The sequence below is a fragment of the Molothrus ater genome, chromosome 6 (assembly GCF_012460135.2).
Source record: "Molothrus ater isolate BHLD 08-10-18 breed brown headed cowbird chromosome 6, BPBGC_Mater_1.1, whole genome shotgun sequence".
NCBI classification, from domain to species: Eukaryota; Metazoa; Chordata; class Aves; order Passeriformes; family Icteridae; genus Molothrus; species Molothrus ater.
Window position 1 is genome coordinate 17414773 of NC_050483.2, and position 17858 is coordinate 17432630.

The following is a 17858-nucleotide window of genomic DNA, read 5'->3' on the forward strand; positions in this document are numbered from 1 at the left end:
TCTTCTACTGGGGAGCTTTAAATTGGGCTAAGCACTTTAGATGTAGCTTTTACCTTTTCTGGAAGAAGGTGTCATTGCTTCTCTATGTCAAGAAATGCAAGGGAATGTGGGGCTTAGTATGGTCCAGAAAGACCCAATTACTACATTTATCATTTTATTCTGATTTGAGATAAAGGTACATTTGAAAGATCTCTGCTTGATTTTTAGATTGTAATTTGATATGAACAGAAATACTGTCAAAGGTAACCTCACATCCTGCACACATCCTTCCCTTCTCATCCTATATTTAATACTGAGAGTGTAAATAGTGTCTGTCCTTCTTGAATAAATTATGCCAAACCTTTACTTCCTGTCACGGAAAGAAAATGAGCTCTATCCCTGCTGAAACCAGGACACCTAAAAATTCACAGAGCTCCATTTTAAAGTCAGAAGAATTTAATGTATTTTAGAAGAGCCATACTTTACAATGTTGCTGAAAATTTAAAGTTTTCCTCAAATTTAATATGCTTTGTAATTATTCAATCATTTTATAATGGGTTATATTATTTATATTTAAATATTATTAAATGGATTGAGTGAAGAGGTCTCATTACCACAGCTGGCATTGTTAAAATCTTTTATCTTCCTGCAGAAGTGTAGCATCTCCATGTCCAACCTAATTATGACAGCAGAAGCATCAACAAACTTTGATGCATTAGTTGAGCACCAAAAAGGGTAACACTATCAGAGGTTTTGAATGCTATAAACTATTGACAGATTTACTGCATATACCCCACTTTGGAAAAATTCAAGCCACCTAAAAAAAAAATCTGAATAAATGCCACAATTGCCACTGAGATACTGAAAAAAAGAACTCCAGGTACTGAAGAACCACTCACTCTTTATATAGGTCCTGTATTTTTGCCATTGTTGGATCTGGCTTTGTAAGCAGAGCAATATGAAGTTCATCCTCAAGCATTTTCAGACTTCCCAGAATAGCTTTTTAATAACATATTGGTATTTGACTTTTACAGAATAAAAACTCATATGGTACAGATTTTGTCAGCACTCAAAAAAACCCAATGAAACTTTCTTCCACTTTTGAAAGCAAAAGTGTTCAATGTATCAGTAGTTCTCACAAGAAGTTTGAGTTAACATAATTCCCTGAAGGCATCTTGATCTGATATATTAATAGGGACTAGGAACATTACAAAAGATTCTCTTTTTTTCTTTTTAAATTTCCTTTGGTTTTCTTTTCCAAGGTACTGAGCAAGGAGAGGAGAACAGAAGAGAAAGTGCAGTGGAAATTGTACTTAGAAGTGACTTCCTCTGCAGCCTGGAAGACTTGTACAGAAAAAGAGCAGTGAACGAGAAATGACAGGACAGCGCCCAGACTTCAACATTAACTAGAATTACAGTCAACAAAAACCCAGTGTATTAATCTTTTACATGAAATTCAGAGCCAAAGGGAAAGGGCAGTTTGTTTCTACCAATTTCCATCAGAGTGGATTCTGATTACACATCCCAGCACCAAAGATTTTGCTGACACTCAGTCTGAACACTCCTTCTGTTAGTTCCATGTACTTGCTCCTACTTAGCACTCTTTGCAGCACCACAAATGCTTCCTTTCTGTCCACAGCATTTATACTCCTTGAATATTTGAGGATTTATGGTCCCATCTGAGCCTTCTCTCCCCCATGTTGTGCATATTTAGCTCTTTAAGTACTTCCTTGGAAGTAAATCTCTTTAGTCTCACAATCATTTTTTTTCAGCATAAAAATGATAAGTTTGCTCATAAACTGTAAAAAGGCAGTAATGTATATGAGCAAACTCACGAACAGAAACTCCATTATGAAAACGTCATGTATCTAAATTTGGTTCATCAGCTATTATTCTCTGAAAGCCTTAATGGCTAATTCATTCTGATTGTGACAAAGCCTTTCATGCCTTATGCCTGCTGGATAGATAGTACAGCTCTGTTTATGTTTGGACTATATATTTTATGAATGTGCAAAAACTCCTGCTGATCAATAAAGCTCAAAGAAATCTGCAGTAATTATTTCTGGGAAAATATACAACATATGCAGCCTTAACACATTAACAGTGTTTCATTTAATCTCATTACTGCTTTCAGTTGGAATCGTTCAGTCTTACTGCATTAGTGAGTGAGAGTTGAGAGACCTGATATTCCCATACTATGCATTAAAGGATTTTAAGTGGTATTTCATGGCATCTGTAGTATTTTTTCATATTCTCCAAAAACTGACTCAAAATCAATGAAGTTTCATCAAATAGAAGCCAGGTATCACTCTCCTATCACAAAGAAACCGTGATGTATGTGTAAATGAATAAGATGGTGAGAAGAAGATGGGCAAGGAGAAAATAAAGGACAAGGTAAAGTATTTTGTCTGTATTTAAATTCTGCTGCTGGTTTTACCCTTGCTTCTCAAATGTGTTACACAGAAGCATCTGCATCAGATGCACATATGTCAATCTTGCAGAAGCTTAAAAAATGAAGAAGCAGGCAGTGTGGCCTATCTAATTCTGCCTTTTAGCTGGTAACACTGAGGGTCTGAAATATCTGTAACATCAAATCAACTCTGGCTGTACCTTGTGTGGCATCAGTGATTTACACAAAGTAGCCTCAATTTCTTTACCTCCCGAGTTACATTTTTCTGAGGTTCAGGTAATTCTTATAGAGAAAGAAGTCAATGCTGCTCTTCATTTTAGATTGCATTACTAAGGTGGTTAAAAATAACAAAAGAATGATTGGGAATAAAAGCACACACGCTGCTTTACTAAGCCTATTGTGTTATATCCAAGGAGATAATCTTGCTATAAGAGAAAAAAAATAGTAAATGTTATGCTCAAAAGTAACATGAATGCCTGGGCAGGCAAGGAACACACAGGTTACCTGTGATTTACTTTCAAAATGGGAACAATTCTGTTGTCTTTCAGCTCTTGCAGGTGATCCTAGGTCTGGATCTGGAAATGGCTCAGAGCCAGGTTTCTCTTGAAGAACCTCTGGCACATGAGAGTTGTTAGAATGGTGAGACAAAAGATGGGAGAAGGGACACTTTGTAGATGACAGGAGAGCTTGAGCCTGCAGAGACTGTCAGAGAAGCTGATATTGCTAGCAGACTTTAACCAACAAGGAGTTAGGAACTCAAACACTGATTGCCATTTAGACAAACAAATTAAATCCTCACCTGACCTAAATTAGTTCAGCTCCCCTGACTCCTGCAGAATGTGGTGCTGCCACACTCTATGATGGCCATAAAGCAGTGTCTTGGCACTACAAAAAGAAATGGGGACATTAGGGAAACATTCTTCCCTGACCTAAGAGGCTCCCCAGGGAAGTGGGTCTCCAAGCCAGCCAGAGTTTCTAAGACACTCTTAGTTGTGTGGTTTAGTTTAGTGAGGTAGTCCTGCAAGGAGCAGTTAGGAGGACTCAATGATTCTTATGGGTCCCTTCCAACTCAATACTGTGTGATTCTGTAACTCAAAGCACATCAGGCATTAGTGGTATGGCATCAGCCTGTATCAGAAAATTAAATATACCCTATGAGGTAGCCCTTCCTACACATTGACCTTAGGGTCAAGTCTAAAACTAGGTGGGAAGGAAACTTCATTCTTTCTCTCCTCAGTTCCCAGATCCTTTGATTAAGTGCTCCCAGAGGTGAAGAAAAGAAGGGAGGAAGGAGAGGACTCAGACAGGTTCCATCCCCTCACAAGTTTTGGTACCAGCCAAGAGGAAGAAGCTAAAAACTGAAAGACAAGGAGGAGCAGATTCTTCATAATAGAGACAACCAAACTAGAGAAGATTGGTGCTCAGTACTTCCAGTCCAAGCAGGCAGCAAGCTGGAATTTCACATGCAACACAGCACTACACAGAGAAATTATATACACCATGTATAATCCTCTCAGGCTGTATGTATGGCATCTGTCTCCTCTCTGCATCACTTGCTTGCTGCTGTGGCTGCAGCCAGCATTTCCCTGATTTTGCTAGTTTGATTGCTAAAACACCAGCTCATGTGCTAAACTGGAATGAGAATCTACTGCTTGATCTGTAGCATTAAATTACTGAGATGAAGTCATTTACAGGCTGTTCCTTTCCCATTTAGTTGCTTTGAAATAAATTCCTTGTCACCAATGAAGTTTCAACTGTCAGCTCTCTGGATCCAGTGATACTACTGAAAACAGTAGGGTTTTTTAGTTTCCTTTTCTTCCTACTCATTAACTTTTTTCTTATTTTCTTTATGGCTGTTTCACTTACAGATGAGCTGGCTGGAGTTCAGAAAACTCTCAACAGCACAGTACAAAACACCATGGGCACTCATTTTCCCCTTGGACTATTCCATAAATGAGAATCTTTTGATCTGGATAGTCACACAGCATCAGTGCATTCCACAGCTGGTCCTGACCTAATATCAAGTTTTAATTCTCATTTTATTCATCCCAGCAGCTGTGATGACTACTTGCTTATTAACACAAAGTTATCATTTCAATTAAACTGAACACACAGATCTGCCTGTTAATGATTATTTTCCTTCCCCTTCTCATTAACCATTGTTTCAGCTTTTCTACAATAAAAATCAGGGTTATCCACAAATCAGGATATATCAGAATAAGGGGAAGTGGGTGTATCTAAGCCACTTTGTTAATCCTGTCAATTAACACAATTTTGTTAATGCTTGATGTGATGGAACATACCCAACCTTGGTGCTTTATAAGAAGGCAGCTGGCTTCAGATAATCAGAGAAGAAGCAGCATTTTGGCTGTTTCAAGCCCTTTCCCTTTTTAAATTTATTCTCATGTAGGTAATGTGTGGAGATTGATCCCCTCATCCTCTTTTGACTGCATTATTGGCCATGCTGCATCCCAACCAGAGCAGAAGAATGCGTTTTTAGCACCAAATCATTGGAGGGAAAAAAAAGTGCCACAAAATCTGAGGGTGAAATAAAGAACTACCTATGAATCTTATCTCCTGTTAGGACACAGGTTATTATTTAAGTTTCAAGTGTCTGGAAATGTTGTATCTCTACATGCATGCTGTAACAACCAAATAGAGATGCCCTTCACACAGGGCCCCATACTGGTTTTTACCAGTATTCCTATGATCTCCTGGACCAAAAGTCTCTGTTTGCAAAAACATGCGCACTAGACCACGTTCACAGATCCTTTCCAGCAGCTTCGCTAAATGTTCTGTTTCACATTTAACTGAAGGCAGTGGTGCAATTAGGCTGATCAGCTCAGCTGGGACAGCCTACAGTGCTGCCCACAGAAAACAGCTAAGGCTGCCAATTATCATTTTCAACAAAACAAAAAATTGAGGAATAATTTTGCTTTGGAAGATTTACTTTCCATTTGGACACAATACATATGATAAAAGAAATCAGAATTATCATTACTATTATAGAAACATGGACTAAATGCTTTTTAAAGGTCACTGAAGCACACAGGATGGCTAGATACGTTCTGATGTAATCACACAAAGATGATGAAGGCACTGAGTTGAGATTTAGATAATTTGAGTTTGCTCCATGGCTCTCTCACAATCTCCCAGTGCAACCTAGGCAAGGCACTTAGTTTCACTTTGCTGCAGCTCTCTGTCTAATGAGAATAATAATATTTTCCATTTGTCTTATCTAATTAGACAGTAAGCTCTACTGGTCAGGTACCTCTGCTTCCCAGGAGTTTTATATAGAATGAGCATCCTCATGGGCTGCCTGCAGGGGATACTGTAATACAGGTAATAAATTACATAACCCATTGTGATTTAACGTCAGGCACTGACACTTTTAACCTGGTCTATCCATGGAATAATGAATGACCTTTTCAGGCAAGCATACTAATATAGATACCTACTAAACATGTCCAAAAGGCAGAGAATTAAAGCAATTTAGCTCCTCAAATATAGATCTTAAGCAATTAACCTAAAATATTATGTTTACACAGATCCTTAAGGATCAGCTGGGTCAACATTTGAGCACTGAAGTATTTAATCAGGCATAAATCTCTTCAGCATAGAGAAATGGTCTGTTCAGGTGCACCTACAGCACCTGCCTGAAGTCAGCACTGATCAAGACACCACAACTGATTTTGTGTTTGAGTGGCAAAGTGGTGCCTCAGCTTCTGCAAGGACCTGCCCTCAGCAGGAAAGCACAATGCAGTGGGGTTAAGAGCACACATGCCAAACAATTTTGTTAAAATTCACAAAGATGATGGATATGGCTAACAGGTCTGACGCACATCAGAACTGTATGGCAATTCCAAAGGGAAAAACAGCAAAGATGGATTCCTAATTTCATATCAAGATAACCCATAGAGATCTGCAGTACAGTTACATGATCCAGCAATGCAGGACCAAATACCTATGAAATTACATCAGTGGAAGTCCAAAAATTAACCTGCTCAAGTCAGACTCCTGGCTTATTGTCACTGGCTCAGGCCACTGACCCAACCCATCAGAACAAAGCTGCCTTTTTCTAACTACAGCTGAGCTTGTAGCAGAGGGACCTCAGTCACACAGTCTTGAGCAACAGCACTTGCAGAAATGTTAAGCAAGTCTTACTGAAGCAGGAAATAGGCATTGTTTGCCTACTTCATTCAACAATTCACATTTATATTCAGATGTAAGATTATATATACCAGGTTGCATACTTATCTCAAGAATGCCTGTTGTTTTGATTTCCCTAGAGAAATCTAATAATGAAAAAGTTTATCTTCTTTCACATTGTAGCTGGAGCAAATAAGAATCAGTGCAAATATCCATTTTTTGTTCACTGACATCTTAGAATGACAGCTATAAAATTCACCCCATCTATGCATTTTTGCAGAATGCATAGAATAGTTGATGTTTCCTTTTATTTTTTTTCTTTACATTCTTAGATTTTCATATTATTCTATTCCTCTGAATGCAGAGAAATAGGAATAGGCTTGTTTCTTAAGAGACTAAGGAAGCACTGACTTTACATTTTCCTGACCATACATTGCTATGGAGTAAAGAATATAAGCAGTGGACACCAGGTAATTCCTTTCAAGTCAGTAAATCTTGAGCTTTAGACTATCTAAACTCTCAATTCAGAGACTTAATGCGGATCCTCCTGACTACTGCAAACAGCTGTGCTAAAATCTCAATTACAAAACTGAACTTCTGCTTTCTATCTCCTTTTCCCACCTGTCCTCTACTTCTCAAACCACTTGGTCTGCTCTCCCTTCTTTCAAAAGTCATTGCTAAGTGCCAGAGGTAAGTAATTACTAACATTCACACCTAACACCACAGCAGCCTAATACCAAAAAGAGCTTACAGGTGTGCTCTGACAAACCAATGCAAATGTCATATGTGCAGAACACACAGATACATGATCAGAGTCTCATCTGCTCTGCATCTTAGTGCATGAAGTGTAAATAGGTTCAAATGTCTCTCTGATACTGCTCACTTTTCATTCACTCAAACTCCATGGGAAATCTCATCCCTTGTCACATCATCAAACAGTAGCACTATTCCTAAGGCAAGGCCTTCCACAAATATCCCATGTCTACCATCACATAAACTCCTGCTCCTCCAATGCAGGTGGGCTGAGCTAGTCCTGCTTCCCCCCAGTTCATTTTAGGATCCCCACAGTGCTCCATGCCTCCTGCAGTATGTCAAATGTCTTCCTCCAAACCGCCCACCCCAATAACAGCAGCACACGCCCTCAGCTAGTAACTGCCACAGGCTTTCCTCTTTCTTCTGCTTTTAGGAAGCAGAGCAAGAAGTGCTCCTGTTGTATGGGAAACTTATCTTTCCTGTCCTTGCAGATCAGACTCCCAACAACCCCACATGAGGATGAGGTGCACTATGGGAGATATAAGCAAGCTAAGGTCCAAATTGCTCTTGGTTTTAAGCCAGGCCTGACCATGTAGTTTGTGGGCTTAAAATGCCACAGGTGTCTTCAAGGAGATCTTAAGGATGTGATTTCAGAGTGGGTTGCAAAACGAATACAGCACAGGCAGAGCATTCACATTATCTTTACTACTGGCTAGGGTCATATTTAATGTCCCAAGCTTTCTGCCATGCTATGTGGAGCCAAGGAAAAGGGGAGGTCAGTGAAAACTGCTACTCACTCAGAGACATGCAGCAATGTTTTGCTCAATGGAGTGATGTCTGATCTCACATATGCAGGATATAACATAAGTATCTGCCAACCCACCATGATAACATCCCTAGCTATTCCCCCACCTTGGTTTATTCCATTTGCTCTTTTTTTTGTCCACTCTTAAGTCTCACTTCATCAGACTATTGCACAGAGACTGCTGAAACACAAAATGAATGCATCATTCTAGCTTCTACTTCTTGCTTTCCCTTTCTTAGCATTTCCATTAAATAACTTTCCCATGCTTTTAAGCTCACCACAAATCAGTTACAACTTCCTGCAGACCTTGTTAACTCCTGCTTATCCCAGTTCCCTAAGTTTGTTTAGTTTTCCAAGTAAACCTGGTCTAGTGAAAGGTGTCAAGAGAGTTGGAATTAGATGATGTTTAAGGTCCTTTCCAATTCAAACCGTTCTGGGATTCTAGTGCTGCAGCTTGACAAATATCAGGAGGTGAAGGCAAATTACCCGAATGCATTGTCTGGGGACTAGTGCAACACAACCAAACAGCCTCCATCTTCCCCTCTTAAACACCTGTGCAAACAGACTTCAGTTGCTCCATTTCTACCTCAAAGCTCCTATTTCCAAATGGAATAAAACATTACAAGAAGTTAGCTAAAGCAAATGCTTCACAGGGAAATATGGCAGCTACATCACAGACAAGCTAGACAATTTACTCTAGGAGTGGCTGTCACATTTGTGGCAATGCCTCTGGAGATATAAATTCAGTTCCAAAAGCAACCTTAGCTACTACCAGGACCAAGGCCAGATGTTAAGTGGCAGCCAGGGAGATGTTGAAAGGAGTGTAAGGGCTTGATCCAGGAACAATTTTTAAACATTGTGTGTGTCACAGACACAAAAGGCTGGGAACACTTAGGAGCCTTCCCTTTACAATTTAGATGGTAAATCCTATTGCCAGCCAGCTGCAACAAAACAATCCTCTTGAAAAAGCAGACAGGGCATTTTTAGGGCTGTTAAAAAAAACCCAGAGATATTCTGGGAAGACATAATTTTCATTGTGGCAGAACACTGTGTTGGGAACACCTGTGGAATAAGAAAAAGATGAAGGAATGTAGCAACCACACACCCTAAGAGCAGCCCTGGTTTGATATTCAGCAATTTCTTGAATGAAAGAATTTGTTTTGCTATCTGTGTTACTTAGAAAAATGGGAGCTGACCAAAACCAAATGCCCCAGCTCTAAACTTGAAAACACTTTCAAACACAGATCAAATAGAACCAGCAATGTGGGGAAAGGAAGACTAAGGACAAACCTGCATGATAAGGCTTTGCTCCCAGAAACAGGAGCTGCTACCACCATCCCTTTCTCTTCCAAAGACATAGGCACAATAAAAACAACTCAGAAGAACCCAAAAGTCTCCCTGGTATTGACTGATAGTGAGAAAGTACCAATGCAATGCAATGTGGAAAGTTACTCTAGACCAAATAAAAACTGAATTCAATGTGGACTAATGAAACTCTATTTCAACCCTCTACAGTTGGGCTTATTCAGAATTAAAGTAGCTATAATCAACTCTAACATAACTCAATTTTAAAGAAAAAATTGAGTAAAATAGAGGCCACACTGAATAGCTACAGTACAGAAAGGTAAGGACAGGCAGACAGAGTGAAATGTGGGTACCAAATCAGATCAAGCTTCCCCATTCTCCTGTGCAGAGAGTTCCTAAATGAATTTGGATTCCTTTGCATTACTTAACTTGATCCATCAAGTGCAGTCCCTACGTCAGGCACTGAGGGACACTGGATTCTGAGTGCTGTGCACGTCAGCAGGAGCAGCACCTGCAGCATTTCCATCTCCCATGGATGCCCAGCTCAGGGGGCTGAGTGCATTCATCCTACCTGGGCAATGATGGCTGATCAAGGGAGTCTCTGCCCTTGCCAAAAGGAAAGATGAAGGAAAAAGAACCACAAGAGATAAAATCCTTAAACTCTTCCAGTACTGAGGACTGCCTGCCAGATCCTGACCTGATCCTGACACACAAGCAGGCACTGCTCACTGCTGTCACACCTGGGCTAGGCCTTCAGGAAAGCACAAAGTAGGTGATTAATTTTGCACATATAAGCTATACCATTAGACTTTGCACCCTGTGGGCTCCTGCTGCATTGGCATTGAAGCTGTAATCCATTACATCTGTCTGGGCACACACTTCCTCCACAAAGTGTGTATTTATAGGAGTGTTAAAAATGTCAAGGACTTTCAGCTTCAGATTCTGACTTCAGCCTTCCCTGTTTAGATTTTCACTCACATAACTGCCTTAATTTCCATTTATATTGTTCCTTTTAGTTTCAAGACACATACATAGCCTTTACTAGCCTAGACTGACTAGCTCTGACTGCCTAAAAATCAGCAGAAATAACTGATTAAGGCAAGGGCCTGGAAAAAGTCCTCTATTGAGGCATGGAATCTCAGTCACTTAAGAGATTTGAGGGCTTGTGTGCCTTAACTCATTCTGTACTTCCCAGGGAAAAAAATTATTATGTGAAGCACAGTAAGGAACAGCCTTTTACAGAGGCATCACCAGATGACCAGCTGAACCACAGTTCCTCTTCACTCTGAGGTTTGCCAAACCCCATGGTGAAGTCCTAGACTTGAGCAGCAAGATCACCTCACTTCCTGGTCCTCATCTGAACAGGATGCAAAATACACACTTAACAGGATGCAAAATACACACTTAACCAACTACAGAAGATATTCACTGCCCCTAAATTTCACCTTGAAGTGGCATCAAACTGCATTTTGATAAAATACAACAGGGATGTGGCTCAAGCTTCTGTGAAATCATGGACAGCTGGCACCTTATTAATCTTTGATTTCACAGCAGTCTCCTTGTGCTGGCACCTTTGCTTCCGGACATCTCAGCTTTTAGAAAAACCAGCATTGTCAAACCTGACAATTTTATTCTAATTTTCAATTTAAACCAGAATCAACCACTTCAGAATCAACCTGTTTCCTGCCGGCATGGATGTCTCTGTCCTGGACTTCAGATAATCAGTGCCACTAGGGCAAACATTTAGAGTGGATTGCTATCAAACCTGAGTGAAAAAGAATTTAAAGATACACTACAAAAGATGTCTTCACAAAACTCTTCCTCTTCTCTGAAGAGGTCAAGGAAACCTCCACCACTAACAATTGCCTCCCTGCAGGTCTCATCCTCCATGGACAGCATGGCCAGGAATGACCCGCAGCTCCTCACGATTATCAAAGCCTGTTTCACACACAGCTCAGTCTCATCTGTGTCGAGTGGGCAGCTTCTGTTGAGATGCAGGTCACTGCAGCATGCATTGCAATAGCACCAGCATCACAAGACAGCAAACACTGCAGCAGCTCAATACTCACACTCAGCAGGAGGCACTTGTTTTCTTTGATGGCACCTATGCAGCCCACGAAGCCAATGATCATGACAAACGTCCCTGTGACGATCAGCAGGTTGGCAGCTGACAGGGATGGGAAAGAAGAGGAGAGGGTGGCAAAGTTCCCTTGGGTGACAGCCAGCCAGATGCCTACACCAAGGATTCCACAGCCTCCCAACTGGGAAAACAAAGAGAAACAAAGAAACTCAGTTATTGTATCCAAGAAACCCCAGATATGAAACCATGTCAATATGGCAGTGGAGCAAACCAGCAGTCACACCTTGTAAGAAATTATTTCTCCTTATGACATTTTCAGTAGGAAAAACAAAGGAGAAAGAAAAAAACAAATATCGAGAAGTCATCAGTAAGATGCAACACTCAAAAATTGTCACAGATTTCCTAAATCCAAGACACAATCTCCAAACCAGGTCTTTTGCTCTCTAGTTAAAAAGCAGACGCTGAGTAAAGGATAAATTCCCAAAGGGTCAGTTCTTGAAGGGATTGAAAAAATCCCTGTCCTATTTAGGAGCCTTAGAGAACTGCCCAGAATGGCTGAAGCATTTTTGATTCCCCATTCTTCCCATCCCCATACCCTGTCTCTCACCCTGACACATGCCATAAGCAAACCTTGCTAGAGCAGCCCCCTGGCAGGACAGCTCATACTCCTTAGTTCCTGCCTAAGGTCAAGCCTCTCCTGGAAGCAAGAGAGCATTTAGAGTGTAAGGCAAAGAGGATTTTGCATCTTTATCGAGTCACACAGCACAGCATCACTTAGGTTTCTTTCTTTCCTGCTCTCCCTTTAAAATAACCATTTTTTATTGAGTTTATAATTGCACTTTATTATCCAAATCAATTCAAGGCTTGGAATGAAATTGTGTTCATAGAGTAGTAAGCCAGACATATGCAGGAACATATCCACTAAATACCTGCATAAAGTGGATGAACATAAGGCAGCTCATGAACCAGGGAAGGAAAAAGATAGAGCTAATCCTGGGGCAGAGCTAAACCTCAGAAATGAAACACAGAGGAGAAACACAAAAGCCAAAGGAATTTCTTATACTAATTACTAAGGTTGTCTCTTAATGCCACTGAATTCCTCCCCAAATAACAGGCAATAAAGGCAGCTGTGTTTTAAGGCAGCATTCCTCACCCCAGCTGCAAACCAGTCTGTTTTGTTCAGAGCTAAGGAATCAAACTACACCTCACATCAGTGTACCTCAGCTGGACCAACCTGTGTGTCTCCACTGAGAGAAAGCAAACTGCAAGGCACAGGGACTCAAAGCCCCTCATTTAGGAGTCTTTGCATATTCCAGGCATCCCCACATCACTGTATTCAACCTTGCACAAGTACCCTCTTACAAGTGCCCTGGAGGGACAGTCCATGCCCCGACCTGGCACACTGGAAATACCTCCCCTCTATTCCCACTTACAGAGCATGATCATTAACACTGTCCAAAATTATTAAAGAACAACCAAGGGAGTGGATGGGGAAGAATACCCACAGAAGGTAACCCACAGAAAATCATTTAGGCTAAGGGAGGGGATATAAAGAAATGCTATCATCATGGCCCAAGAGAAAAAAAAAAAAAAAAGGAATCATAATATAGATAATATAGGAAAAAATTCCCTAAAGAGGAAATAGAACTCTGAAGGTCTACTGAACAGAACAGCATTGGAGGAGATGTATAAATACCTAAGCTAAAAACCAAACTGGTCAGAGTGCTGAAATACAGTCAGGAATAGCACTAAACTGGCTGAGGAATGGGATGAAAAGCAGAAGTGCACTTCTGCCTCTTCAGCTTGGTGGATATTAGCCTCAAGATCAGCCTCAGAGCTGCAGGCATGGGGAGGCTGCTCAAACAGCCCAATTAAGCCTAATGAAGGCAGATGCCCAAGAGCTGCAGAGCCATGACCTTGCAATACATTTAGTTCTTATCTTCACTTCTTTGTTCTGAAGCAACTCAACAGCACCAATAAGAGGCAGCTTATTCCATCACCTTTCATGCTCACCCTGCTGCTAACACTGCTTTGAGTGGTACCAACACCCACAACCATCACTTGTATTGCAGGAGGTGGGTCCCACTGAGGATGCTGCAAAGGCAAGACCTGCTTGCCTGCTCCTCCATCATCCACTAAATTCTTATTGACGCACAATACTTAATGCTTGAGACTTTGTTGCTTGGATGTTTGAATTCAGCATCTTCTGACTCCAAAGTCATTCTTGTTTGCAAAATCTGGAAATTCACCAGTGGCGTGAAACACCAGAAAAGCAGGACACAGTTCATGCAAAATGCCACGACCGGGGCTGCAGCCATTTAGATCAGGGATGAATATTTTAGGTCAGCTGTTCAGCAGGAGTATCTCACTACACTGCCCTTGATTCAGAGATGCTCTGCTCTCCAGCAGCTCATTACATTCCTATTTTTGAAGAATTAATGCACAGCTCTTCCTTAGGTTGACTGACCAAACTTGAAATGCACAAAGGAATCCTTTGAACATTAAACCACCCAGCTCAAACTGGATTTCATAATGTCAGCACACATTACTGAAGACTGCTCCACTTTTGTTCAGCTCTGTTCCTTTTCCCACACCAGAATATCTACTCAGGGTCCCCAAATAAATTTACTAAGCTGTCACACGAGGCACATCCAGGAAACAGAGGCTGTCCTTAGCTCTAGACTTAACTGCTCTTTAAAGCTCCCCTTTTCCCCAAGGTGCAAAGCACACCTGCAAGTCTCCATCCAGTGGCCTTTCAACACTCAAGCATCTGGTTAGGGAAATGTTTAAAGAACCAGCACCCACCAAGACAGCCACAGGAGCCTTCTCAACAATAGCCAAAAGTTTTCTATTCCAGAACATTCAGAAAGCTTGCTCCTCAACCCCTCTGCCCTCCATTCTGAACTGAATTGGACTGTAATTTCCAGTCTGAGACCCTGGCATTAGAGGCATCACATTTACTTATTCTGGATCAGAGCCAAGAAAAAACAGTTGTAGTTGGCTCTATGCTGCATGTCTGTTTTTACTTCCTCCTCTTGATATCTAAGGCGTGGATAATTTTAAATGGTTATTTACGATGTTCCCCCTCCTCCACTTTTTCTCTCCTTACCCCCACCCCCAACCCCCAGCCCTTTTTTTGTGTCAAAGAGTGTCAGAAGCATAGTGAGGAAATGAAAAGTTTTGACAGTTTTCTGGGCTTGCTGATGTGCAAAATTAAACAAAACCAAACCCATTAACAGGGGTAGTTTTGACAATTTGGGGGCTTCTGCACCAACAGTGATACTGTCATGGTTAAAAGAGAAACCATTAAGACAAAAACATCAGAGAGAAGTCTCCAGCTCGAACCTGATCTACTGGCAGCCAAATGAGAGTCTGCATTAACTCCATTTGGTGAGTGCAGAATTGACTTTAAATTAAAAAAAAAAAAGGTCCCCTTCAAAGATGCCAGGCTACTGACAATTGCATTTTTTAAAATTCCCTTGTGAAATGTTTAACACATTATTTGCCTAATTTTTCATGATAATCTGCTGTCTTGTAAGCAAGGCAGCTCATGGCAAAACCTGAAACAAAATGCAGTTCTCTCTAACTGCAGTTCTCTCTAACCTTTTTTCCCAGTTGATGTTGCTTTTTTTTTTGCAAAGTCTTTTATACTAAGGTCAAAACAATGAGACACCAGAAGGAATTCTGTCTCAGCCCTAAGACATAGGATATTTGAGTCAGGTGTTTGCTCCAGGAAAGACCTCAGTGTAAATCCTGAAAGGGCTGTTTGGTGCATCTGTGCCTCAGCTGCAGAACTGTGAGGAAAGGACAGAAGCAGTGAGATCTTTGCAAGCCCCGGTCTTTGCAATTGCCTGGGGAAGTAGCAGAATATTCTGCTCAAGACAAATTCCTCACAAATTTATAGAGCAGAGTCAAGCAGTACAGCAGGTGTCTTACTCTAAAAGCAGAGATTATCTGTCTCTTCTTCCCCAAGAGATACACAGAGGCATGCACTCGCTCTCTTGGCAAAAAAGCTGCCTATGGAATCAGATCCTCCAAATTGTTCTAATGGTCTAGAAAATAAATTATTCAGGCTTCAATGCCTACATTTAGAATTGATCTTACAGTATGATAATCAAAGTAATCCCAAACAGCCCTGGATATATGCTTGTTGGTGAAGAAAATTATTCTGAAGTTACAGCTACACACTTAAAATACTGCAGGAGAAATTGACTCATTGTTCATGATAATGGTGCTGGCGTCTTTAAGTGGGGTTTTTTAGTGGTTTTATTACATGGAAAATGCATCTAATTCAGGTTTCTTGTATTGTATCTGATTTGGATCTACTCATCACACTTCCTCTTTTAGCCAAAAAAAAAAAAAAAAAAAAAAATCCTTGTGTGTTAAGAAATCCACTGATAACAGTATCCAAGTGGAAGATATGACCAGTTCCCTTGCAGGATTTTTCTCCCCCAGTCTCTAAATATTTAAACTAGAAGGGCTCTCTCAATCCCACTTTCATGAATGTGCCTCTTCCACCAAGTATGGAGTGAAAGTATACAGTGAAAAAAAACAGCATCTAAGTATCAACAGTAGTGATGTGAACATTATCCTGCAAATGTTCTTGTAATACCAGGCACACTTAAATTACTGCTGCTTTCAGCTAGACACAGAGAGGGGGTGGAAATGGAATACATATGTATATTGACAGGATCAAATGAATCAAGATTCTCATATGGAGAAGCAGGAGCATGGGTATAAGTGCAGAGGCTGCAGTACTCCACATAAACCCCTGTGAATGACCTGTCCCTGCAGCTGTTGCCCATCCAGGAGGGAGTGGCCACTTCTGGAATACTGTTAACGTCTTATTGCAAAAGTTCCATACCTTCTTGATGATTTCTCACGGGCATCTCCTCACAGCACAGCCAACAAACTCCAGCTCTCTTCCCAACCAGCTAACCCACTCTTTTATAGCACTCATCCTCACTGGACACAGCTGTGGCCTGTTCAGGGCAGGCTTGTTCCTAATCTTTGGGGATTACTGCAGCTGCAACTCCTCAGGGGTGAGATTACCTTCTGCACTATATTTTCTTACATTCTATCCCCCCACAGAATATACTTTCAAACACATTGGCCACTTGTGGAAAACACCTTCCAGAGGCAGTTCCTGGCCATTGCTGAAGCCCTCGTAGCCATCCACCTGCACCACGCCACCACGACCACTGCCAGTGTGCAGCAGGACTGAAATTGCAGGTGGTGTCCCCCAGCATGGATCAACTCTTTGGCAGAGCTCAAGAGATGTAAACTAGAGGTGTCACCTCAGTGTGGCACAAGCTGCATTTCCTTCACTAGCCCGAGGTCTGAAATTTAACATATATGGGATGGTAGAAGTACATTTCTACCCTTAGAGTATTGAGGCTCTGTAGTGTAGAGCTCTGAAGTGTAAAACTAAAGGATGTGCACAAATTCCATGCAAAATGGCCATGATCTGAGCTGTGTCCTTCCAGCAAGAATTTAAAAAGATCTAGGGGGAAAAAAAAAACAGTTGAAAAGAGATCAGTTAGTAGGGACCACACTCCTGGGAGTGAAGAGAGTGGAACAATAGCACTCCCTAAACACCAATATGGGATAGGAAAGGTGAATAGAGGATCATTATTAATTTTTCTCAAGATTAAAAAAGCTAGAGGTTATTTGGTTTGCAGATTGAAAACCAATAAAGTCAAGCACTTTTCCACAAAACATTTAATTAAATTCTGGAATTCATTGCCACAGAGTTTTGTGGATGTTGAAATATATGCAGGTTCAAAAAGGGATTACACAAATCAAATGAGAGCAAGGTATCGCAGCATTTCTTATAAATGATATTTTACTTGCAGCACTTACAGGGGAAGACCTTAAACTATTAATTGGAGAAGCTGATTAAAATATCCTGTCTTGTCCCTCCTTTTTTCTTTTATTCTCTCCAAGCATCCCTGACTACGACCAAAAATAGGGTAATCAGCTAAATAAAACCTTTTCAACATTATGGGCATTTGTTTTTTCTCCTTACCTCACCCTCTTCCCCCACTAGTTAAAATGTTCACTTAGTGTTTGAATTTGACTTTTTCTTTTTGTTTGCTTGTTTGACTTGGCATCAGCCTACTGTCAGAGACGGGGTTATAGATATAGACACCAATCAAGGAGTTAAATCCCCATTTCTCCTTACCTTCATATCATATCCTTCATTTTGTATCAATGAATACATAGCTTATTTCAAAATAAAATTTAAAGATTTGTTTCATTCATCAAATTATCTTATTTAGAAACAAATTCAAAATCCCTACCTCCCTCAGATCCACTGGACCTACAAATGCTGTATTTCTTTTCCTGTCAGCATGCAGATCCCGTTCAGCTTCTTC

At 40.8% G+C, this 17858-nt stretch overlaps 1 protein-coding gene across 2 annotated transcripts in view; it reads right to left on the minus strand.

Moving 5' to 3' along the window:
- TSPAN4 (tetraspanin 4) overlaps nt 1–17858 on the minus strand; it is a 320255-nt gene that overhangs the window by 60339 nt on the left and 242058 nt on the right. For both annotated transcript variants that reach the window (XM_054515125.1, XM_036383818.1), the window contains one exon: nt 11471–11662. In XM_054515125.1, the coding sequence (XP_054371100.1) occupies nt 11471–11662 (192 nt within the window). The remainder of the gene's footprint in view (nt 1–11470; nt 11663–17858) is intronic.